General features: G+C 58.8%; 1 protein-coding gene across 1 annotated transcript in view; it reads left to right on the top strand.

The window, feature by feature from the left end:
• The window catches only part of Ergic1 (endoplasmic reticulum-golgi intermediate compartment 1), a 77,492-nt gene that overhangs the window by 28,843 nt on the left and 24,240 nt on the right, over positions 1 to 24,409 (top strand). Inside the window, exons 2-5 of the mRNA XM_076856337.2 lie at positions 3,082 to 3,143; positions 4,398 to 4,470; positions 14,108 to 14,202; positions 18,902 to 19,026. Coding sequence (XP_076712452.1) covers positions 3,082 to 3,143; positions 4,398 to 4,470; positions 14,108 to 14,202; positions 18,902 to 19,026 — 355 coding nt within the window. The remainder of the gene's footprint in view (positions 1 to 3,081; positions 3,144 to 4,397; positions 4,471 to 14,107; positions 14,203 to 18,901; positions 19,027 to 24,409) is intronic.

Below are 24,409 nucleotides of genomic sequence, written 5' to 3'. Positions count from 1 at the left end.
ACATGAGGGAGGGGCTGTGTCTGCATGCACCAGGGGCCTTCTCGTGATGGGGTGGAGGTCCGTAAACACCTGTTGAGTCCATGAAAGCCTGTGTGTCACCCCGGGCTTGTCCTCCAGAGGTTCTCCCGCTCCAGGGCTCAGGCTTGGAGAAACAAACCCTGCCACCTGGAGACTTGGGTGCTGTTGACCAGCAGGCTAGCTCTAAACTCCTTCCCCTGAGCGTTGGAAGGAGCAGGCTGGGATGGAGATTTGGGTGTGAATCCCAGCTTGACGTTCCCTGGATCAGTGACCCAAGCATGTTGCCTCCACCTGGGCCTCAGTTTTTTCCCTCTGGAAAAAATGGGATGCCAGGCTCTGCCAGGGTCATTGTGGGAATTAGATGTACATATCTGTCCAGGTGCCCGGCGGGCAGAGGGATCGTGACTCAGCGCCTCCTCCTCTCTGAAGCACTTCCCGCCCCAGGTCACCTGCTGTCCGTGTCCTTGTCTTCCTCCCTGTGGCTCTGTTCACCCATTCTCCTGCCCTCTGCTGCCCCCAGCAGACACAAGGCCCTGACGCCCAGCCCTTGGGACAGACACCTGCGGGGAAAACCTGGACACCCCCTTCAATTTCCAAAATAATTCCCCTGGATTTTGAAAGCTGTCTTAAGTTTTCCTCTTGAAATGATTTCAGACTCACCCCCCAAATTACAAAACGAGCTCAGAGTCCCCTCCTGCGCTGTCCAGGCGTCCCCAAGGCTCCTCTTGCCTAACGACCCACCATCCCACCCAGGAAGGCAGTGGTGGCTGGCGGCTGACCTGTTGGCCAATCTGCAGAGCTTGCGCAGAGGTTGTCCGTTTGCCGAGCCAGGGTCCCCTTCAGGCTTAGCTGACCCGTCTGCTTGGCTCAGTTTGGACTTTCCTCATGATCAGAGTGAAGCCGTTCGTTCAAGACCAAGGGGGGCAGAGAGAAAGGACCCTCCTGCTGCTGTCCCCCACGTCACTCTGCTGCTGGCTCTCTGGTCTCCTTTAGAGAAGGCACGTGCCTCTTACCTGGCCCCGAGTGGCCTTTGCAGGCCTGTGGCCATCTGTGTCCCCCACAGCTCTGCAGGGCTTCTCACCCAGAGGGCCACCGGCAGGTCCTGGGCCTCCTCTGACCACGGCCCCTTCGCGACTGCCCCACGAGAACTGGGAAGCTCCACGTAAAATTCCAAATGTTTGGCTTCTCTTAAAAAATCTAAAGTCCTGGCCACCCTGATCCCGGCCACCCGCGACGAATGCTCTCAGGGTGCTGCTGACTGAGGATGTGTGTCCAGTAAACCCATCCCCAGTTGAAGACAGTGTCTGCACCTGGGATATCCCTGTCCCTGCGCCACCGGCCAACCTTGCGCATGCTCGGAGCCTCAGGCCGGCCCACCCTGGGCCCGGCAGACACACGGAGCCCGCTCTGTGACAGGGCCTTGAGGGTCTCCTGGAGATTACTGAGTTGGTGTCCTTTAGCATGAGAGCCCAGGCTGAGCGGGGTCTGCACACACATGGCCAGCCTGGGGAAGGTCAGGTTCAAGGGCACTTCCTCCAGGGCGGCTTGGCATCCCAGCTGAACCAGCTGCAACCCCTTCAGACACCAGCCCCTGCGGGAAGTTTCACAAGGGCCTCGGGCTGACCCCAGGAGCGAGGGACACCCCCCACTCCCGCTTCTGGGTGCTTTTTATGCACTCAGGCATTTGACTCTCACTCCTGCTCTGTGGGGTGGTTGCTGTCGTTGCCCCCACTACACAAAGCAACCAAGGCCCAGAGAGGTCAAGCAACGGGCCCAAGGTCACGCAGGGACGCAGTCACAGTTGAGCAGTCTGACTCCACAGTCAGACTCTGGACCTCTAACGTGGCTTCCGAGCTCAGAGACTACCTTTTCAAAAAGGGGCAGTCACGGGGACCCTCTCCCCCAGCCCTTGTCTCCATTGCCAAGCAGGCAGCAGAGAAAGCGCTGCCCTTTGAACCTGGCCGCACACAGGAGTCCTTCTCCCCTGAGGTCTTAGTGTAGCTGGCAGAGCCAGGGACCGGCCCTTAGGCAAGCCTTGGGTTTAGCAAGATGCTTTTGTTTCCCAGTCACCAAAGAGCAGCCAAGTCCCCTGGTCCTCAGTCTCTCCACCAGTCAGGCCCTACCCCCAGAGCCTGGCACAGGTGAGCAGGCCATGACCTGTGTGGGGCAGAACTACCTCTGTGCCTCAGGGAAGGGAAGGAGGCCGGGTGCGGAGCCTCCCCACACTCAGTCCTTGCAGGAGTAGGAGGCCCATCTCAAAGAGGAGGAATGCTGAGATCAGAGAGGGACAGCCTTTTGCCTACAGTCACACAGTAAGAAAGAGGACCAGTGAGATTGGAGCCATATGATTCCCAGGCTTCAGCTCTCATTGGGGGGTGGGGTGATGAAACAGCCGGCGTTAAATCCATGTCACCTGATTCCAAACCCTGGGTTCCTACCACCCTGTGACTTCCCTGAGCTCTGGTAGGACCCTGGTGTTGAAGGGCAGTGGTGCTTTCTGGGAGGAACCAGAGGAGACAGCCACCACCACCAGCTGGTGCCAGGCCCTGGGCTGCCGGCAGAAGCACAGTCACCTCTTGCGCATGCGCGTAGAGCAGGTGCTGGCCAGGGCTCCAGGGGAGAGTGGACACGAGGAGGGGAGGGCAGGAAAGGGAAGGTGACTGCAGTTCCGGCACCTTGCAGGCCACTCTGTTTCCTCCAGGGTCACCTGAGCCACTCCACAGTTACTTCTGCAGGGCCTGCTGTGTGCCAGGGCCTGGGGACATGGCAAGGACACACCAACAAGGTCCCTGCCCTTAGGGAGGTTACACTCTGATGCAGAGAGACCCACCTGGAAGGGCCGACCAAGCCAGTGAGCCCACAAGGTCACCCAAGTGACTTGGGGGAACAAGTGTCAGGACTGAGGTGCCAGGTACCGCGAGGGGCACCCTCACAGGTGATGCAGGGTGAGGCTGCTTGGAGGAGGTGGCCCTGGCGTGGGAGGCCGCGGCTCACTGCCCACCGGGCCTTTCACCTGCCCGTCCTCTCCCCCGCTCTGCCCTCATGCCGCTGTTCCTCCCGTAGGTTTGACATCTACAGGAAGGTGCCCAAGGACCTCACACAGCCCACCTACACCGGGGCCATCAGTGAGTAGCCCCTCCGACCCCTGTCCCCACTCTGCATGCCCCCCACCCCCTGCGTCCGCCCCCTCTGTGCAGAACTGAGAGGAGAGGGGGTGCCCTCCCCGCCTCCCACGGGCCTCTCCGCCCTGCCCTGCGGGGCCAGGCGGGGTCTGTTCTAGAGGGTGCACAGGGACTCTCCCACGTCACTGAGGAGCCCTAATCTGAGACCCCAAATGCTCCAAGATGTTTTCTGTGGTTTGGGATTGGAACCCCGCTTGCTGGACAAGCGCTCCCCACGTCGAGTCGCACCCCGGTCTCACCGTCCAGACCTTCTGAGCATCCACGTGGCACCTGGAATGGGAAGGGGCAGCCCTGGGTGTGCCAGCCGAACGGGGCGGTGAAGGCCTTGTGCCCGGGCCCCGTGTGGAGGTGCCCAAGACACACGGTGGATTTTTATCCATTTAATAAAAGCCTCAAACGCACCTGGAGCGGGGTTTCTGAAGGCCACGCTAATAAAAGGGGAGGACTCCTGAGAGAAGCCCGATTCCAGCGAGAGCTGGGCAGTACGCCGTGGCCTGGGGTTTGTGCTCCGAACCAGGACCACCCGAGGCCAAAGCTGGAGCGGAAGTGACAATAGCATCAGTTTAGGACCCAGAGAGTTTAGAAGTGGGCTGCAAGTGACACTGATGAGTGGGCTGGAGAAGACACGGCTTCCTGACAGAGGGATTCCAGAGGGAGGGTGGGACCCACCTCGCCATCCCGAGGTGGAGCCGAAGGCGCCTCTCATGGAGACGGGCCGGATGTCACCTCCCTCTGCCTCGGCCTTGGGGTCCAGGAGGCGGAGGGAATGCGGGGGTCCAGGGTAAACCCCTGTCAGACCCCCGTGGGACAGGACTGGGTGTTCTGCAGAAGGCAGAAGTTTCAATTTCAACATGAAATCTCCCCCATGTGGACTCCACATTGTCCAGCGTGTGTCACTCAAGCCCAACAGAAGAACACCTGTGTGGGCCACCCGTGCGCAACCTGTGTTGGAGGCTGGCCTTGACATTGGAGACCACCCTGCGCGCCAGGGAGGGCCACCCTGACCCCAGAGTCGGCTCAGTCTCCACCACAGGCTTCCGTTCTTGGGGTGGGGCTGCTTCATTGAGGCCGTGGGGAGAAGGGCCTTTGGGGAGAGTGAGGGAACCTCCCCGATGGTGCCTGCGGCCTCCGAGGAGGGCTGAGGGGCAGCCTCCTCTCTGGAGCCTCCACCCTGACCGTCCTGCTCTGTTCTTGCAGTTTCCATCTGCTGCTGCCTCTTCATCCTCTTCCTCTTCCTCTCGGAACTCACCGGCTTCATCACGACAGAAGTGTAAGTCACTCTGAGCCCCCGTGGGACAGAAACCTCCCTGCTCTCTCACATCAGTTTCCGGGCCCCTGCCATCTGTCATCCGTCTGTCTGTCCGCCCACTGCTCTGTTTCATAAAGTGCCTTTGAACTGAGAGCACAAGTGAGCAGGGCTTGGTCAACGCGGAAAGGATGGCTTTCCGTGGGACCTGCGGGGCTCCTGGGTCCGCGGATGAACAGACCTGCTCAGCTCTGCACTCCTGGTTGGCCGGGGCCTCTGTCCCTCTGAGTCACCTCGGGGTCATTTGCTGCTGTAGCTGGAATTGTTGGGAGGATGGGGCAGCTTCCTGGGGGGGGTGGTCGCTGACTTCAGGCTCCCCCACTGCTCCCCAGGCCCACACAGGGTGGGGTCCGAGTGGGCTTCCTGGCAGCCATGACCCAGCCCTTCATCTGATTGCTAGAATGACCTGCTGTCCCCTCGCCCCCAGCCTGCAGGGTGTGTGGAGTCGGCCACCCCCTCGCAGCGCTCCTGGGGACGAGACCAGCACTTTCCTGCCTGTGACACTGACTTCAGACTTCAAAGCGCTGTTCCTGTGTTTACACCAGAGAGCTGCCCCCCCCCCCCCCCCCCCCGTCAGCCTGGAATGTTCTTGTTCTGGTTGTGGAATTTCTTGTCTCCTTGGCCTTCCTCTCAAGAACAATGGAAGGTAGAAACCCAGCTGCCTAGCCTAGGTGGCCCTGGATGGCAGATAGCGTCACTACCTGGGACCCTCAGCCCCAGAAGGCAGCCACGCTCTCCCTACAGAGGAAGCGGAGGGTCAGAGAAGTGGAGGGACTTACGGCAGCCACGCGTTTGGGAGGTGTCTCCAGGCCACTGAGGCACCTGTAGGGCCTCCCCCTAGCCTCCCACCTTCTCCTGGGGTGGAGCAGCTTGCCTTGCTGTCACTCTGATTCTGTTCTTAAACCTTTTGGCACCAAAGCCCAGGGGTCTCATAGACTGCGCGGGGGGACCCAGGACTGGGTCTGTGCAGTCGCTGCATTACTGTGTGACCCGGAACAAGCTGCTAAACCTCTCTGAGTCTTGGTATTGCTGACTGAGTGAGGGAAAGCTCCCCCCTGATTCTGGAAGAGGCCTTGCTTTCTAAGCCGTGACCCTCCAGGGAGAACAGGGGTCAGGAAAGGACGTTTCCCCCACCACTGCCTGTCCCCCATGGGGGCGTCAATGGCCGTCTCTGAGGCAAGCAGGCTCCCCTCTTTCGCATTTGGGCTGCTAGGATCTCAGGGGCTGCTCTTAGGAATTAGAGGTGGAAGCAAGAGGTGGAGACCAGCTGCACTGTGAAGCACCTGCTGTATACCGGCTGGCAGTGCCAGGCTCTGGGATCACCTGCTCCCTGGGGTGGGGGCTTCTCTGCAGACTGTGGTATCTGAGGGAGGCAGGAGCTGTCCTTCAGGGCGGTGGCCAGGCCCAGGCCCAGGCCCAGGACCTTAGGCAGGGTGGCTTCCATGCTGCAGGGCTCACGGCTGACCATGGGCCCCCCCATCGCTGGGCCAGCCTCTCGGCCTCTGTGTCCATTCTCAGAGGAGCCCAGGTGGGCCTTGGACCCAGGCCATCAGCAGACAGACAACACTGTCCCTGGGGGTCGACCAGGATCCCCAAACATAACAGCATCTGAGATGCTGGCGTTCCTACCGTCACAGGGCATCACCTATGCTTGGAACCCACTGCCTACTGCTGCCCATACGGTGTCCCCGCTGTGAGTGGTTGTCACACTGTATGGTACAGGGAGACCCAGGAACCAAGTCTGCCCCCCTGACGACCTGGAGCTGGAGTGAACCCAGGGCCTCTGGTGCTGGACAGGTGGCATCCCCAGCCTCCCATCTTCCCAGTCCAGGGTGGGCTGAATCTGTGGGCATGGGCCCCACGATTGGGGGTCGGCTGCGTATCAGTGACCACTGAGCGGAAAAGAAGCCCCAAACAGGGTCTGCGTGGTGGACAAGGGCTGCAGGGAGGTGGTGCTCCGAGGCTAGACCGGGCTGTCCGCCTGGCCTGGCGGCTGGGCCGACCCGCACCTCCTCTCGTGGCCCCAGCACCGCGTGCGCCCATCTAGCGCTGGTGGGCTTCAGGGCTGCTGTGCCCGGGGCGTGTAACACGGGCCCTGGGTGTCGCTTTCCTCACCCTCCTCCCTCTCTGGCCTCTGACAGGCAACTTGATGGTGGTGTTACTCAGCCCAGCCATGGTGAGGCAGGCCCTGGGCAGTGGGCCGCAGACCAGGAGCTTGACGTCAGAGCCTGAGCTGGCGCGGGCGGGCCCACCTGTGTGCGCCTGCCCTGCCACTCGCTGCCCCGTCAGGCCCGCAGGCAAGCCCAGGCAGCCCGTGCCATTTACCAAGGGCGGGGCGGCTTGCTTCTGCGGAGCACAGTGTGTCCCCGCCGTCCTCCCTGCTCCACGACTTCCTTTGGTGGCCCTGGAGAGGAAGAAAGGGGCGAGGGGGCAGGAGAACACCAGGGTCCACCTATAGGGGGTTGGCCTCGCGTCCAGCCCTGGGATAGACACGCGTCCATCTTCAGCACCGCAGCGGGGCGAGGAAGGAGCTGGGGGAGGGGACAGGGCTGTGCGGAGGTGCCACCATGAACGTGCCAGTTGCCTTCCTGCTGCCTCTGCCACGCTGCAGGAGTTGCTTCCATTGACTGAGGGCTTGGGCACAGCCAGGGGGGTAACGACCAGCCCTTTGGGGCCTTAGGTTCATGAGGCTTCTCTGAGCCCCAGGGAGGCCTGCAGGTTTGGGAAGAGCTGGGGGTGACCATTTACCCCCTTTCTGGGTGGCTGGCCCTCTTGGGTGGTTTGGTGACCACAGTGGGTCAGCACCCCCCTGTCTCACCATGAGCCTGTAGCTGAAGGAAATGAGGTCACCGCCACTTGGAGCAGCACCGCTGCAGCCCAGCCTGTGGTTCCCAGTGACATAAGGCACTTGTTCTGGCCCAGCCCCACGGGGAGGAGGCATGTTTGGGTGGTTGGGTTTCAACCTGGGCTTTGGACAGGCCAGTGACTATCCTTGGGAAAGTGGCCCCACAGGATGTCCTGAGATTCTGTTTCCAGGGGGCAGCGCCCTCCCTGGAGAAGGCGGCCCAGACTGTTCAGGCTCTGACGGCTCAGTGACGAGGACTTAGTGATAAAACTCAGCAACTGGAGCCTCCGCCAGTTGCTCATGGCGCCCTGGCGCTCTGTCCAGTAGGATTTGTCTGAACGACCACCACTCAATCAGCGTCCCCAGGTTAGGCTGGGCTGGCTCGGGACAAGGATGTGCTGACGCCCAGTACACACGTCCAGGTTGTATGATAATCATCTCCTTTAACCTTCACAAAACCCTGTGGCTGCATGTTTTTAGCTCCACTTGAAAGCCAGGGACACTGAGGCACCAGGTGCTGAGACCCCACCAGGCTGGTGGGTGGCAGAGCCAGAGTCAAGCCCAGGTCTGTGGGACACCAAGGCCCGGCCTGGGCACCCTACCCTGCCGTGCCCCTGTCTCTGCCCGGAGCCCTCTGGAGCCCCTGGTTGACTGGAGGATGTAGGTGCTGGGGGGGGGGGGTGGGCGACGCACAGGCAGCTGCAGCCCCAGGGAGGGGAGCTTGGGGGCCACCTTCAGATGTTCCCCCACCCTCCCCAGGTAGACTCAGACTTGGGGAGATAGTCGCTTGCCGAGGGAGGGGAGAGAAGGCTCTGTGAGCCTGGAGTGTGGTCAGGGCTGGCAGGCAACCAGCAGGTCACATTCAGGAGCACTGAGGACCTTGCTGTTAGCAATGGGAGGCCCAAGGCCTCTGAGGGCCGGGTGACAGGTTCATGTATTGGAAAGGTCACCTCTTGTAAAGGTGAGTCCAGGACAGGTGACTCTGAAGCCTGGGCCCTGGTGAGGAGCCAGGTGGTAGCCCAGGACCAGCAGGAGGCTGGCTGTCATGGGACATGTTTTGGTGGCCATCTATCTAGGTGATAGATGCCTTGCTTGCTGGAAGAGTCTGGACTTAAAAGTCAAGGTCTGGGGCGCCTGCTGACATAAGCTGCAGCCAGTGCCCCCAGCCCCCACCATTGCCCCAGCCCCCGCCACTGCCGCCTGTAAGTTTCCACTGGATCAAAGGAAGGAGGTCAGCGACTTTGGGCAGGAATTCCAACTATTAAAGTGCTCTTCTAAAAGCAAATAAAATTGTTTTCCATAGATGTCACTGGGCTCAGCCTCAGCCCAGAATCTCAAGGCCTTTAGCTCCTCCACCTACATCCCCCATCCCCCGCACACCTCGGCCTGCTCTTGCTCTCCCCTACAAGGTCAGTTCCACAGCCTCCTCCCTGCACACTCAGGCCATGCTGGCTGGCTGCCCACCGTCCCCCACCTGGAATGTGGGCACACCCTCCCCACTTCCCAAGCGGAGGTCTTCCTCCTGCCTCACGGTCATTCCACAGGAGTCTGCAAGCACACCACACCGTGCTGAGGCTCCCGGAGGCCTCTACCCACATGGACTGGGCCAGGAGCAAGATAGGAAATGCCCCTGTGAAGGCCCTGGTGTCATCCTGGCCTGAGCAGGAGGCCAGCTCAGAGGGACTAGCTCTGCTGTCCCACGGGGCTGAGCCCAGCCCCACCCGCAGCACTACATTCACATCTCGCGGTGCAGCGAGGGGGTCCTGGTGCCATCCCCATTATTCACAATGATGGTAAAAGTCGTGGAGCTAGATTGAGCACCTACTGTTTACTAAGACCATGTTTAGAGTTGCTCTTATTCTCTCTCTCTCTCTTTTTTTTTAATATTTGTTCTTAAGTTTTAGGTGGACACAGTATCTTTATTTTGCATTTACGTGGTGCTGAGGATGGAACCCAGTGCCTCATGCGTGCCAGGCGAGCACTACCACTGAGCGCCCCCCAGCCCCTGCTCTCATTCTCACTTAACCCTCCCCGCAGCTCTGTTATAGATGCTGTCGTCCTTTGGTGTCCTTGGGGGGTCCAGACTGAGACCCCAACCCAGGATGCCAAAACCTGAGGCTGCTCACTCAAGTCCCTCCTGTGGAATGGCGCAGTATCTGCAGGGAACCTGCCCACCCTCCTGGGAACTTCGATATCTGTAGATGTCTTGTGTGTGACGTGACCCCTCGCACAGTCTGACCCTGGTGTAAGTGTTACGCTGTGTTGTTAGGGAATAGTGACAAGAAAAAAAAATACATATGTCTGATAAGAGCAGAGTGAGCTTCTGCTTTTGAATATTTGTTGGTTGAACCCAAGTTTGTAAAACCTGGGATTCGGAGGACCAGCTGTACTGGGATGGCCCTGTTTTGTATCTGGAGAAACTGGGGCTGATGGAGGCAAGGCCCCTTGTCCAGGGTCAGCCAGGAGCGGGTGCAGCCAGGACTGATCCCTAGCTGGGGGCTTCCCTGTGATGCTGAACTGTCTTTCCCAAGAGAGCTGTGCGCAACAGACAGACAGACACAGACCCATGTGTCGGCTGTGGGGCAGCCTCGGCTTGGTAGCCAGCGCTCTCCTCCCTCTTTCTCTTTGTCCCTTCCTCCCTCCCACTTCTCTTCCCTCCTGACTTTCTTTCCTTCTTTGTAGCCGAGGTCTGTGGGACTTGTGTGCAGCAAAGTGTGCAGGTTCACGGGTGAGGCTTGATGTCCTGTCACCTACATTACACCACGTGCCCATCATCTGACCAGGACAGTGCATTTCCCTCGAAGCCCCCCGCGGTCACTGTCCCCTACCACCACTGTTCTGAACCCTGTGGCCATAGATTGATTCTGCCTGTTATCAGACTTCCTCAGAAGCTTCCCCAGTTGTTCAGAGGAGGAATCCGAGGCTCTGAGAGGCAGAACAGCGTGCCCTGGTGCTAAGTGGCAGAGCCTAGAGATGAGCCCACTCCTATCTGCTCCGCCCCCACGGGTCTTCTCATTGCCTGTGCTAAAAACCACGAGGTGCCAGTCCCACGAAAGTCCCCAAACTGCAGTAGGTCCACAGAGCCTTCTCTTTTCTTCCAGGTGGGCTGGTTTCTGGCAGCCTGTGGGCCTTTTACCAAGCCCCAAAGCCAGTTTGCCCTGCGGGCCCTGCCAGGGGGCTGCTGTGGCCTGGTGGTGGGGTGGCAGGAAGCCAGCAGGCCTGGGACTTGCCTTGGATGCAGAGGCAGCTGTGCTGATCATACGCATTGGAGGAGCAGGAGACTAGACCCCAGCTGTCCTACAGCCCGGGGCCCTCCAGGCAGGAGCCCCAGAGCAGCCAGTTCTGGCCCAAATGCCACAGGCCTGGGTTTGTCCTCCCCGCCCAGCGCCCTTGCCCCTTTCTTCTGGGTGGCCCTGAGCCCTGGGCAGCTGGCTGCTCTGGTTGTTCTGGTTGGGAGGCGGGAGGCCAGGCCCGGGAGAGGCCCTCTGGGGCCTGGCAGGTGAACTCACCTGGGCTGCACCTGGGATTCACCCTGCTCTTTGCTGAGGTCACCTCCCCATAATTGCCAGAAATGACATCATCCCATAATCCCTCAGTGGATCAGTGGCTCCAGGAGGCCCAGCCTCACCAGGTGGGAAAGGTGAGCAGTTTCACGGAAGAGTCTGGGGCAGGGAGGAAGCTGGGCTCTGTCTCTGCGCTCACCCGGCAGCTTGTGACTCAGCAGCCCTCTGGAGTAGTGAATCAAGGAGCAGAAAGTGGGTGCCCAGGGCGAAGGAGGTGTCCGTCTGGCCAGAGGGCTTGGTCCTCCAACCCTGCGCACAGCGCCCCCCCACCATGCGCCTTTGTTCCTCCTACTTGTGTGACATGGCCCAACAATGTGAGCACCACTGCCCAGTGTATGCCCTTGCCTCCCCATGGCCTCCAGTGGCCAAGGCTTCCCTCATTCTTACCCTTGACCCTGGATACTGAGAAGTGGGAGGGCGGGTGGGCAGTGTGAGCTGTGGAAATCCTGGGCTCTGGCGGAAGGCCGAGCCAGTTAAGAGTCTAGCTGGGGCCAGGTGTGGGGCATACACCTGGAGCCAACCAGTGGCTCAGGAGGCTGAGGCAGGAGGATGGCAAGTTCAAAACCAGCCTAAGTAACTTAGCGAGGCCCTAAGCAACTCAGTGAGACTCTTCCTCTAAATAAAATACAGAAAAGGGCTGGGGATGTGGCTCAATGATTGAGCGCTCCTGGGTTTAATTCCCAGTACCCCCCCCAAAAAATGTCTAGGCTGGCCATTTCCTGGTGTGTGACACGGGGGATGGGACACACCCTCTCTGAACCTTGGTGTCCTGGTGTTAAAATCAGGACATTTCACAGGAGCAGATAGGATCATGTGAATGCACATCATAGTAGGCCTCCCTAATTAGCTTCCCACCTTCCCTTTAACCCATTAAGCTGGGGGTCCAGCAGGCTGAAATCTGAGCTGCCTCTGTGGCTGGCCTATTCCCAGGAATACCCCTGTGGCCCCCACAGAGAAGCAGACGGGCTGCCTTTCTGCGCCCACAGTTCCGTGTTAATTGAGCACCAGCTATGCCACGGCAGGTACCAAGAGCAACAGATGGAGTTCTGGTAGAAAGGAGATCCACGCCTCTGCCTGACTTGTCTCCTCCAGACAGGACATCTACAATCTCGTGTCTGATGGTTGAGCCCAGGAGTCCCTTATTATTAACTCCAGTTCTGTGCAGTGGAGACCAGGAATGTCCATCTAAATGGGTGGCTCTGTGCCCACTGACGACGTCTCTCCCTCCCCATCCTGCGGATGTTTGAAGTAACCACTGCCCAGCCCCGTGGCCCTCCCCCCTGGGCTGCCTGCTGGCCACACCCATAGAGTCTGTTCCCTCTCCCTGTGGGGAGTTAACTGGGCTCAGACTGAGCCTCCGACCCCCTCTTAGCAGCTCCTCAGCCTCCTCCCGATCAGAACAGCCCCTGAAACTCAGTACCTGTCCCTTCCCTACCCCAAGTTCCCCAGGTGCTCCCGGCCTGGAGAGAAATGTGGCCTTCTACCCACATGCCTGCCTCTGCCCACCCCCCCCCCCGCCACTTTTCACAAGTCCAGCCTGCTCTGCACGGTGCCTGGCCTCCTGTCCATCCCCCCACATCCTGGCTGCCTCCCATCTGGTGTCCCTGTCACAGGATGGTCCCTCTGGTGGGTGCCCATTCAAGTGCGAGCCTGACCATCTGGCTGTGCTCTGCACCAACTCTGAAGACGGCCTGGCCGGCCTGGCACTCTCCAACTGCGTCACAGCCCCGCTTCCCCTTGACTCACGCTGCAGCCTCGGTGACCTTCACTTGGGTCCCACACACGCTGCGTCCTCCCCACTGCCAGGCCTTGGCGCAAGCTGCGGGGTCCTCCTCCTCTCTCTGCCAGGACCTGCCTCATCTCCCTGCAGACTTTACCGGCTATCTCAGAGGAGCCCTCCACCAGCTCCCTGGAGGCCTGTCGCCCTGTGTCCCTCCCGTGGTGCCCTGCAGCCCTCCATCCCAGCACTGATCTTAGCTGGTGGCAGTGTTTGTTTAGGAGGCACGAGGTCTGAAAGTGCCACAAAAGCGGAGACCACGCCCGTCTGCTTCGTCACTGCTTCTGGTGCCTGACAGGTAGCAGGTGCCCCAAAATGTTTGTGAATAAATGTGTTACTACCAGATCCCGACCTGGTGCCACTGTCCCTGTCAGCAAGGTGATGTGGCTGTCTGGAGCCACATGTCCCCTAGCTGTGGCCATTAAAAGCAGCAGAGCAGCTGGGCATGGTAGTGCACATCTGTAATTCCAGAGACTCTGGAGGCTGAGGCAGGAGGATTGCAAAGTTCAAAGCCAGCCTCAACTTAGCGAAGTCCTGAGCAACTTGGCGAGACTCTGTCTCAAAATAATATATAAAAGGGCTGGGGTTGTGGCTCAATGGTGAAGCACCCCTGGGTTCAATCCCCAGTACCAATAAAATAAAAGCAGCAGAATAATGATCCCCTGTCCCCAGCGATACCCACATCCCTGTCCCTACAATCCATGCTGTGTCCTTATGTGGCACAAGGAGTTTTACAGGCACCATTACATGCGGATCTTGGGTGACCCTGGCTTATCTAGTGGACGGGAGGAGGTGGCAGGAGTCATGGGGAGCAGGAGTCGGAGCCAGGAAAGAGCTCTGTATGCGCAGGGTGACACGTTCTGTCTGTTCAAAGCCGTGCTCTCTGCTGCTGGTTCCAGCAGCCACATCTCCTGTGTCCACAACCCGGGGTCCACCCCCAGGGCTTTATAAGCATGAGCTCCCTGGGATTCCAGGTTCCCAGCTGGATGGGAAGGGATCCCACGAGAGGAGGCAGATGGCACTGGGTGGTCGTTGGTGCCCGGCCCTGAGACCTAGGAAGACCCGCGGTTCTCATTTTAGAGTTCAAACCACCCCGTTAGAAACGAGCAGCGTATCTGCATCTAACAGGTGGGCTCACAGAGGTGCGTGTGGAAAGTGCCACCACCAGGATTTGAACCTGGACCCGTCTGATGTGAAAGATGTGCCCTTGTCTCCCCGCACCCCTCCTCCCTCCACATGGTGGGGAGCCTTGGGAGGGGCTGGAGCCCAGAGCCCTGCTGCCCGGCGCCTGAGCAGACAAAGGCTGGACCCAGGTCGACCCGGGTCATCTGAGCCCTGGTCACCAACGAGGCCCTGGCCGTCCCCCATGGATCGCTGCCTCCCTCTCAGTTAAGGCTCTGCTTGTCTCGTCCTCAGTGTGAACGAGCTCTACGTCGATGACCCGGACAAGGACAGCGGGGGCAAAATTGACGTCAGCCTGAACATCAGTTTGCCCAACCTGCACTGCGAACGTGAGTGTTCCCGAGGCCGCTGCAGCGCTCACTCCTGTGGGCAGATCTGTGTGCGCAGGTGGCCAGGGTGAGCCAGGGGGACAGGGCCTCTGAGGCCCCGCTCTCTGTTTTAGGAGAAGGTATTTTGGAGGTTTGTGGGGATAAGAAACTCCTCACGGGGTCACCGCTGCAGAGCAGCCTGTTGGGCCGGGTGGAGTCCCTCGGGTCTCTTGATCTTTAGAGGCAGGGCCTGAGGGTCCATGCACGTGGTCTGTTGAGGAGGAAGAGGCTGGGGTAGGACAGGAGGTAGCCAAGACGTGTCTTTAGTGACAGGCCAGCCGCAGCCCGGCATCACGGCAGCTGTGCCATGTGGTGACACCGTCCAGTTTTTCCCGCAGTAGCGATGGGACCAGGTGCCATCTGTCTCTGGCTGGTGGCTGCAGGCTGCTGTGGGTGGAAGCATCGGGGTCACCGGCCTCCAAGCATCTTGGGAAGGTAGCCCAGAGCAGTGGCCCAGGGAAGGGTGGCCAGAGCCACCAACGCCTGCAGAAGAGAGTGGGCACCGTCAGCAAGAGGTCCCCAAAGATGTCCCTATGGGGGAGGTCAGGAGGCTTCCTTTTTACTTCAAACCTACTTTGAAAACAGTGAATTACTCCTGTAAAACAAAATGCAGTCAAGGTCAGATTCAGGGTCAGATCCTGGCCATTCACAAAAACCGTGACCATTGTTAAAATGGTCTGGGCTTCCTCAGCCACTGGCCCTCTACTGCCTGGCGCGTCACCTGATGCCCCCTCCTTCCCCCGCCCGCCCCCTCCCCCTTAAAGGGCACAGCAGAGGGCAGGACGCCCAGGGCCCAGCCAGAAGGAGGGAGGTGTCAGCCCTGTCCCTGCTTCTGGTGAGACTGACGTTAGACTTTTGAATCCACAGTGGCCCCGAGCCAGAGAACTTATTGAAATAGGTCAGTTTTATTTATTTTCATTTAAAAAAATTTTTTTCCTTCCTCTTGGAAAACAATTCATTTGGCAGCTTCTCCTTCAGGAGCTGATCATGAAGGAAAATCTTAGTCAGGCCAGAGGACGGGGGCCAGTGGAGCAGGGAGGGGACGTGGTTCTGGGCTCTGTCCCAGCTCCAAGCAGTGGCCTAGAATGCACCTTCAGGCTGCTGGCCACATTGGCCCCTGATCCTGAATGGGAGCAGCAAGCCTGGAGGCCCGCCCCCTGGCTTCTTATTAGAAGAACTTAAGGGCTGGGGTGCAGCTCCTGGTAACCTGCCCAGCACGAAGGCCCAGGCTGTCTCCAGCACTGCAGAATAAAAAGGGAAGGGAGGGAGGGAGGGAGGTAAGGAGGGAGGGAGGGTGGAGGGAGGGAGAGAGGGAGGGAGGTAAGGAGGGAAGGAGGGAAGGAGGGAGGGAGAGAGGGAGGGAGGGAAGGAAGGAGGGAGGGCGGTAAAGAGGGAGGGAGAGAGGGAGGGAGGTAAGGGGGAGGGAGGGAGAGAGGGAGGGAGGTAAGGAGGGAGGGAGGGAGGGAGAGAGGGAAAAAGGAAGGGAGGTAAGAAGGGAGGGAGGGAGAAAGGTAGGTAAGGAGGGAGAGAGGGAGGGAGGTAAGGAGGGAGGGAGGGAGGGAGGGAGGGAGGGAGGGAAGGAAGGAGGGAGGGCGGTAAAGAGGGAGGGAGAGAGGGACAAGGGAGGTAAGGAGGGAGGGAGAGAGGGAGGAAGGGAGATAGGGAGGGAGGGAAGGAGGAAGAGAGGGAGAGAGGGAGGTAAGGAGGGAGAGCGGGAGGAAGGAAGGGAGGTAAGAAGGGAGGGAGGGAGAAAGGGAGGTAAGGAGGGAGGGAGGGAGGGAGGAAAGGAGGTAAGGAGGGAGGGAGGGAGGAAGGGAGGGAGGGAGGTAAGGAGCGGGGAGGTAAGGAGGGAGGGGCTTCACATTTTATATGTATTTTAGTTGTCAGTGGATCTGTATTTATTTATCTGTGGTGCTGAGACTTGAGCCCTGTGCCTCGGACGTGCCAGGCAGATGCCCCACCACTGGCCCACGACCCCAGCCGCATATCATAGCCAAGACTGCATGCTTGTGGGCTGGGGCTGGGCTCAGTGGTAGAGCACTTGTCTCCCACATGTGAAGACCTGGGTTCGATCCTCAACACCACATTAAAAAATTAAATTAATTAAATAAAAGTATCATGTCCGTCTACAACTAAAAAAATATTTTAAAAAAATGCATGCTCGTCATTGTTTGTTGGCAAACCCAGAGGAGCAGAGACGGTGTCTGTGGACACACTGACATCATTCTGTCCACTTGGCCGCCCCTCCTTTGCCTTTCTAAATGCTGCTGAGATCATGCTGCATGTCTGACCTCACACCCTGATTTTAAAAATAATATTCTTTTTTTAGACCATTATTTTATGTATTTATTTTTTATGGTGCTGAGGATCGAACCCAGGGCCTCACACATACTAGGTGAGCGCTCTACCACTGAGCCACACCCCCAGCACCAAAATAATTTTTTCTTTTGCACAGTTGATTCAGGATTTTATTTTTTAATTTTTTTAGTTGTAGATGGACACAATATCTTTATTTTTATTTGTTTATTTTTATGTGGTACTGGGGATTGAACCCAGGGTCTCACGCATGCAAGGCAAGCACTCTACCACTGAGCTACAACCCCAGCCCAGAAATTTTTTTTTTTTAAAGACACACATTCAAATTACAAAAATATGTAAAGAAGAAAGTTAAAACATTGGAATGCCCCTCTCTTATTCCCTTTCATTATTCCCCATTGTGCCATCATCCCTAAGGAAGCCTGCTGGCAGTAGGGCCCCTTCCCTACCACCACTCAGTCCATGCATGTGCAAACACACACAGTCAGCCCTCCACATCTGCCGGTTCCACATTCAGGGAATTGACTAACTGCAGATCAAAAACATTGGGAAAAAAAGATTTGGGGAAAAAGTCTGTCCTGAACAGACTTTTTCCTCGTCATTATTCTCTAAAGGACACAGCATAAAAACTGTATTCGCCAGTTGTCTGTTACTGTAACAAATCCTTGAGAAAATCAACTTACAAAGAGGAAAGGTTTATTGGGGCTCAGTTTGGGAGGATTCAGTCCTTTCCTGGTTGGCTCTGTTGCTTTGGGGCCGTGGTAGCACATCATAGTGGTGTGTGTGTTGAAGCAAAGCTGCTCCTAGCAGGAAGTGAAAGAGAGAGGAAGGGGCTGTAGTCCTCCTTCCCTTCAAGGGCACACCCTAGTGACAGTGGCCTCCCGCTAAGCCCCACCCTTTGAGGGTTCCACCACCTCCCAACAGTGCCAAGCCAGGGACCAAGGCTCTCTCACATGGGTCTCAGGGGGCACCTGAGGTCCAAGCTGTAGCAGCTGTTTGCAGAGTGCTTTGTAAGTCCTGGGGAGGTGATTTGAATAGACGGATGCCGGATGTGCCGGATGCCGTGGGTCATATGCAAATGCTGCCCCAGTGTATAGGTGGCGCCTGAGCAGCCTCAGCTTTTGGCGTCCCCAGGGCTCTCAGAGCCAGCGCCCCATGAGGGATTTTTTTTTTCAGCTGCTCTTACATTACTCAGAATATTAATTAAAAATGACCGCCCTTCCTTGGGGCCAGGTCCATCCTGAACCCTTGACCGTGTTGACATATTTGGGTATCATTGTCCCGCAGAGCTGCTGAGGGTTGGCTCTGGAGCAAGACTTCCTGGCTCCAGTCCAAGCCTTGTTGTTTCTCAGCTGGGAGACCCTGTGCCTCGGTTTCCCTGGGTGGGCTGGGGCTGACAACAGCCGGTCCCCACAGGCGTCTTCCAGTAGCATGTTCTGACAAGAGCGTCTAGCACACAGTAGGTGCTGTTTCAATTTTCTTGACTCCTCACAGCCGGCCTGTGATGGAGGAAGAAACAGGCACAGAGGTGTTAGGTGACTTGCTGGAGGTCGCAGGGCTGCTGGACGGATGGCCAAGGGAGCGCTCGCGCTGGCCACTGCCCCCGGGGCTGCTTCCACTTGTCATGATTTCAAGGAAGGCTGCCCCGAGAGACCTCACACCTGTGTGGGGACCCGAGCTGGGGGTGATCTGCTGAGTCCGACAGGGACCGGCTTGGTGCTGTCAGCCTCACCATCACAACATCCATGTCCCCACGTCCGGAGGCCGGTGTTGGGCCAGGCAGGAGCAGGCCTGGGGAGGAGGCCAGACTGCGGGGGCTGTGAGCGAGCTCCGGCCTGTTCACACAGTGACCTGAGTCCGAGCTTCTGGACGGACGTCCTGCTGACCGCCCAGCAGCCCCAGCTCCAAGCACCGTTGGTCCTCCTGATCGTCAGGGATGTCCCATCCTCACCGCCCCCGTTTCCCAGGGAGGTGACAGAGGCAAGGAGGGGTTCCTGAGTGCCTGAGTCAAGCCCGCCCAGCTGGGAAAGTGCAGGGCTGGGGTTCAGCGCTCCAGCACGCCAGGCCCCGGGGTCCATCCCTCCCCACTGCCCACCCCTGCTTCCCCAGGCTCCTCCCCCTCAGGAAGTGGCTTGGTGGGTTTCAGGCCTGGGAAGGTTCAAGTGTTGCTTCCTCCCAGCCTGGGGCCACTCTCTCCCTGCTGGCTGACCTCCCTCTGTCCTCTGCCGACCCAGCGAGGGGAGGCCTGGGCCTGGGCCTGGGCGTGGAATGGAGGCCTTGGCTCCTATGAGGGACTGCTCCCCACCTGCCGCCTGGTGGGGTGACTGTCTCCTCGGCTCCACAGTGGTCGGGCTGGACATCCAGGACGAGATGGGCCGGCACGAGGTGGGCCACATCGACAACTCCATGAAGATCCCGCTCAACAACGGGGTGGGCTGCCGCTTCGAGGGGCAGTTCAGCATCAACAAGGTAGGAGACGCCGGCCCCTGCCTGCTCCCTGCCCTCGCCCCCTCCCCCTGGAAACCAGCTGGGAGCTGTGTGCCCCCAAAGCTGGACCCCGACAGAGCCCCAGGCGAGCTGGGAGTCAGGGCCCAGCGCCGGGTGGTTCCTGAGAATCTGGGGCAGTTCCAGGCTCCCGCGGCCCTGAGTCCCACGGCCCTGTCAGGAGGGACTGCTCCTTCCCCAGAACCTGCAGCCTGGGGCCCTGGGTTCTGGTCCCAGCTCTGGTTCTCCTCCTCATGCCCCGCAATGCCCCAGAGGCCACTTGGCCCAGCTCCTTCAGGTTGAGGACATAGGGTAACGATGACACAGGGTTGTGTCGTGTGTGTGTGTGTCGTGTGTGTGTGTGTGTGTGTGTGTGTGTGTGTGTGTGTGTGTCCCCGCTTCCAAAGTTCTGTGGCAGTTAACTGAGCCCACACAGGCTCCTCATTCCACACATGTATCCGGCACCTTCTATGCTGGGGCTGGTCACGGGCCAGGCAGTGAGTGGCACCCGCGTCCCTGGGCTGGGAGTGTCCGCTGGGCCAAGCACTGTGCTGAGGGCTGAGGCCCAGGGAGGAGTGGATGGGGTGAGTTTGAAAGTCCCTGTTGTTTTGTCCTTAGAAACAGGGACCCAGCCCCACGTCAGGTGCACCTGGGAGGATGGGGGGGGGGGCTCGGAGCCAGCAGGGGGCGCTAGGCACGGGCCTTCTCTGCTCAGCTTGGCATTTCACCCTGAGCCTTGCAGCCGTTTACAGGATGCCTAGACCCAGGTCCCACAGCTGCCTCATGTCCAACAGCCACCTTCCTAGGGCCACCCAGCCAGCCACTGGTGGCTCCTGGCTTCTGCTTGCGTCTCTCGGTCTCTGCTTAGAATGCCCTTCCTGTGACCCCTGATCACCTGAGAGCAGGTTACTAACTCACTGGCCACATCTAGCCGGAAAAACAAGCTGTGTTTTTCCTGTTCCACATTTAATGCATCAGAGCTAAGACCAACAGATCCAAAGTGTCCACATTTCTGACTCTTAAAAGTTAGACACTCTAGGGCTGGGATGTGGCTCAGTGGTTAACTGCCCCTGCGTTCAAACCCCAGTACCAAAAAAAAGTTAGACCCTCTAGCCAGCACAGTGGCCACCTATGATCCCAGTGACTCAGGAGGCTGAGGCAGGAGGATCACAAGTTGGAGGCCAGTCTCAGCAACTTAGCAAGACCCTGTCTCAAAATAAAAACTAGAAAGCTCTGAAGGTGTAGCTCCGGGGTAGAGTGCCCTTCCACCTTCTGCCTCCTCTGGGCCTCCTTGAAGCTTGCTGTGGGACATTGTCACTTCTGATGGGTTTTACAGTGCTGCAGCCCAGGAGCAGGGTGGGAGAGGACAACAGGGTGGGATCCTGGGAGGCTGGTGCACTGGGGCTTCGGTGCAGATCGGTCACTTCCTGGGGTCCGCCTGTGTACATGATCTGGACTGTCTGGTGGTCCTCGTGTTCAGGCAGAGGAGCCATGTAATCTCCCACAGTGGCCCCGAAGGCTACTGAAACCATAATTAGCTAAAATTCAACAAAGTATAAAATTCAGGCCCTCAGTCTCACTAGCCGCAGGGGACTAGTGGCCACTGTGTCAGCACAGGTGCAGGACATTTCCACCCTTACAGGAAGGGTCAACCTGGTGGACCTGTGGGGGCTGGCCTAGGGACCTGGAGCGGGGCTCGGGGACAGTGGCTATGTCAGTGGATTGGGGTGGCGCGGCCGGTTAGGGGTGTGGAGTGGACAGGACGTGACCGTGCATCGGGCGGCAGGTCCGGCGAGAACGAAGAAGCCTCTTAGGTGTTTTCTTGCCGCCGGGCGGTTCCGACTCCCTGACGTGGGGCCCGTGATGCTGGGGGTCCACAGTTCAGTTACGGTGTCCTCTGGGTGTCCATCCAGTGTCCCCTGGAGATGTTACATTGAGGTTAGAGTTGACCTGGGGATGGCCTAGAGCCTCAATCCACACCTGGCGTCCTCTGACACAGGAGGACAGGAGACTCACTTGCAGGTACCCCAGGGACAGCAGGGTGACCTCAAGGGCCCATGATCTTGGACAGAGGTCGAGTGCATGTTGTTTTTGCCAAGCTCTGACTCAGATTCAGCCCCTCTGTCTGCAGTGAGTGCAGGCAGGACACTAGCTGTCAGCAGGCCCGTGGCTGACACTGATGTGAACTGACAGTGGTGCCACATCGGGGCGTCCCTACTTTGAAATGACAGCTGTCACATGCCCCTCCCCCCTCTTGTTATTTGATGCATTACTAAAGAAGTAATGTTTAAATGTTTTTAATATTTTAATTCTTGTTTAAATATATTGTTTTTCCTTTGTAATCCTGGAATTCTGTGCATTAAAAACATTTTAACTTTTAAGACAGGGTAGTCAGACTGGCCGAAGGGTCACCAAAACCGTTGAGAACACAAGGTCTTGAAAGAAATGTACTTGAGGACCGATTTCTGGTGTAACCCCATCATTGAGAATTGGGGAGACGGGCAGTGTAACAAAAGATATGAGATGGGTGCTCAGACAGGAGGCAACACGGGCTGGACAGTTTCTGGAATCTAGAAAACACATGGGCTAAGTCGGTTTTACCATAATGAAATACCTGAGGCCGGGCACTTCAGAAAGATAAGAGATCATCAATGGAGGAGCAGATGATTTTTTTAATGTGGCATGTATGCATCATGGAGTTTTATTCAGCCATAAACAAGAATGAAATTATGTTATTTGCAGGAAAATAAATGAAACGAGAATATCATGTTAAACAAAATAAGCCAGACTCTGACAGTGTTTTCTCTCATGTGAAATCTAGAGGGGACAAAAAAGGGACATCAGGAAAGTCGAAGGAGGCCCTGAGGGTAAAGGAAGGGGCGGGGGAGGGGGAGGGAAAGGGGAGATGCGGGGAGTGAAGCTGAGCAAGTGGCCCCCTGTAACTAGGAGCACGTCATGTCACTAGGAGCCACCGCTGTGCGTGAGCAACATGCACCAGAGGAGGGCAAGTTTTCTTCCAAAAACAGAAAAAAAGAGTTGAGTTCTCTGGGGCTGAGGCAGGAGTGTCACTGGAGCCCTGGAGTTCAAGACCAGCATGGTGACACAGTGAGACCCTCCCCCAGAACAAGGAAAGAAGAAAGGTCTCTTCAGTTCTCAGATCTGAGCCTGGTGGGCATCTACTTAACTCTGGGGAGGCCTCGTGACGGATGGCGTCACCATGGTGGAGTCAAGGGACAGGAAGCCAGGAGCAATGGGGAGGGGCAGAAGCACGTTAGTCCCCTCTGAGGGCAGTGCCCGTGACCTGGCCATTTCCCGCTGTGCCCACCTCTCAAGCCCCACCAGCCTCAGCACCACCACACGGGGGACCACACCAGCAACGCGTCAACCTCCCAGACACCCAGCAGGTCACATGGCCCACGTGTGTCCGAGAGAGAGTGTGCCGCAGGGTGCTGGGGGACAGGGCGGGGGCCACTCACCTGTGTGCTGTGGATGGCCCAGGGAAGGCCACAAGGGCAGAGAACGGCCACTGCAGGAGCCTCATTCTTGGGAGGCGAGGGGCAGTGGGGTTCAGGCCAAAACTGGGGTGGCCTGGAGAGGGGACGGCCAGGGGAGGCCACGGCAGGCTGGCAGGACAGGAGGTGGGCCCGGGCTGCCTGCTCCACCGCTGTACCATCTGGGGATCTGCTGCAGCCACATCCCGTGAGGTGGGCCCCTGTGGACGCCATCACTCCCCTCCCTGCCCGCCCCAGGGGCTCTCGTCGCTGCCCTGAGCACTAGCTCTCCCGTGCATCCAGGCTGCTGAGCCCTCTACCTGTTGCTCGGCCCTGGCTGTGGGCAGAGAGGAGCGGCCACGGTCCCTCCTTGGCCACAGTCTATTGCACAGATGGCCAGCGCTCAGGTGAGCACTCAGACAAGCAGACGCGTACTTTAGGTGACAGACGTGGAGATAATGAAGGACGTGCTGAGCGGAGGGCACAGGATGAGGCTCCGAGTGGCTGGGGGGGCCTGTGCCAGCCCTTGGAAGTTGAAGATGCTCACAGCCCCCTAGTCGCGGGGCCGCCCTGGGGAGCTGTGACCACCAGGGCTGGAACCTGTGCACTCCCCAGAGGGGACAGGAAGGGCCTGGGTTGATTCGGGTCTACGCGCCCAGTGCCCTGGAGACCACCAAGCGCCAAACCTTTCCATCTCCTGGCACCCGTGCCCCAGCTGCCATCTGCCCCTTGGACAAGCTCCGTTGGGGCCCCGGCTGCTCTGGCTGAACCAGAACTTGCCCTTTTGGGGTCAGGCAGACCCTTGTTCAGAAACCTGGGCTGGGGTGCCCACTGGTTGGAGACTCAGCGTTCTGGTTTTTCTGAGCCTCTGCTTCCTCTGCTGGGGGTCAGCACCCGCTTCCCAGCTGTGAAAAAGGACCACACCCTGCAGGGCCTGGACAGTGAGCCACCCCACACTGGTCAACACCTGGCACAAGCAAGTGACTGTGAGCATAGATGGACACAGGTCTGAAAGGTCCCACCAGCCCACATGCTGTGGCCACCCTCACTGGGCTCTTTCCAGCCCTTTCCACAAGAGTCTGGAGCAGATGAGCCCGGGGGGGGGGGGGTTAGTAGCCATCTCAAGGACAATCGGCCAGGACCTGGACGCAGGCAGCCTGGCACCAGGGCCCCAAGCCCACTGCCCACAGCTGCCGCCTCACAGCTGTGTCCTGTGGCCAGCGCATCTCCGTGCTCTGGGCCACCCTCCGCCCAGACCCTTGGAGAGCAGAGACCCCGCAGCCACCTCCTGCGCCCTCATCCCCCAGCCTCCGGCCAGACTGTGTCACTGCCCCCTTTTCCGTCCATCAGGAAGCGCAGCTGTGCATGGGGACCACAGCCTCGTGCGGGGTTCACGCTCTCGGCCGCCCGCTGCCCGGCCTGACGCAGGTGGCCCCCCCAGCAGCCCCAGGAGGGGAGGGGAGGGGAGGGGGAGGCGCCGGCTCAGCCTGAGCTCTGGAAGCATCAGAGATGCTGACGCAGGTGCCACAGTCACCAACGTCCTCTCCTCTGCAGCCCAGCGGGCACTGGCATGAGTCAGCACCTGTGATGGCTGTGTGCAGCAGGGGCCCATCCCTGAGTCAGCCTCCGAGGCCACCGCGGGCGGGAGAGGCCTGGAGCCAGCCTCCCCCACCTGCTTAGCCTTGGGAGCCTTGAGTCTGAGCTGTGCCCGTGGCCCGTCCACAGGAGGCCCGTGCTGGTGGGGGGCGAACTCCCGGAGTGGCTGGGGGCTTCGTCACCTCCAGGAGGGCCGGCCACAGGGGCGGGAGCTCTGGGCCTGTGGGTGGAGGTTCTTGTCCTGGTCAGCTGGGTTTTGTGGCCCTCGTGCTTGCTGGGCA

The sequence above is a fragment of the Callospermophilus lateralis genome, chromosome 5 (assembly GCF_048772815.1).
Source record: "Callospermophilus lateralis isolate mCalLat2 chromosome 5, mCalLat2.hap1, whole genome shotgun sequence".
In the NCBI taxonomy this organism is placed as follows: Eukaryota; Metazoa; Chordata; class Mammalia; order Rodentia; family Sciuridae; genus Callospermophilus; species Callospermophilus lateralis.
Note: the sequence above shows the minus strand (reverse complement) of the source record. Positions and strands in the feature narration are given on the sequence as shown.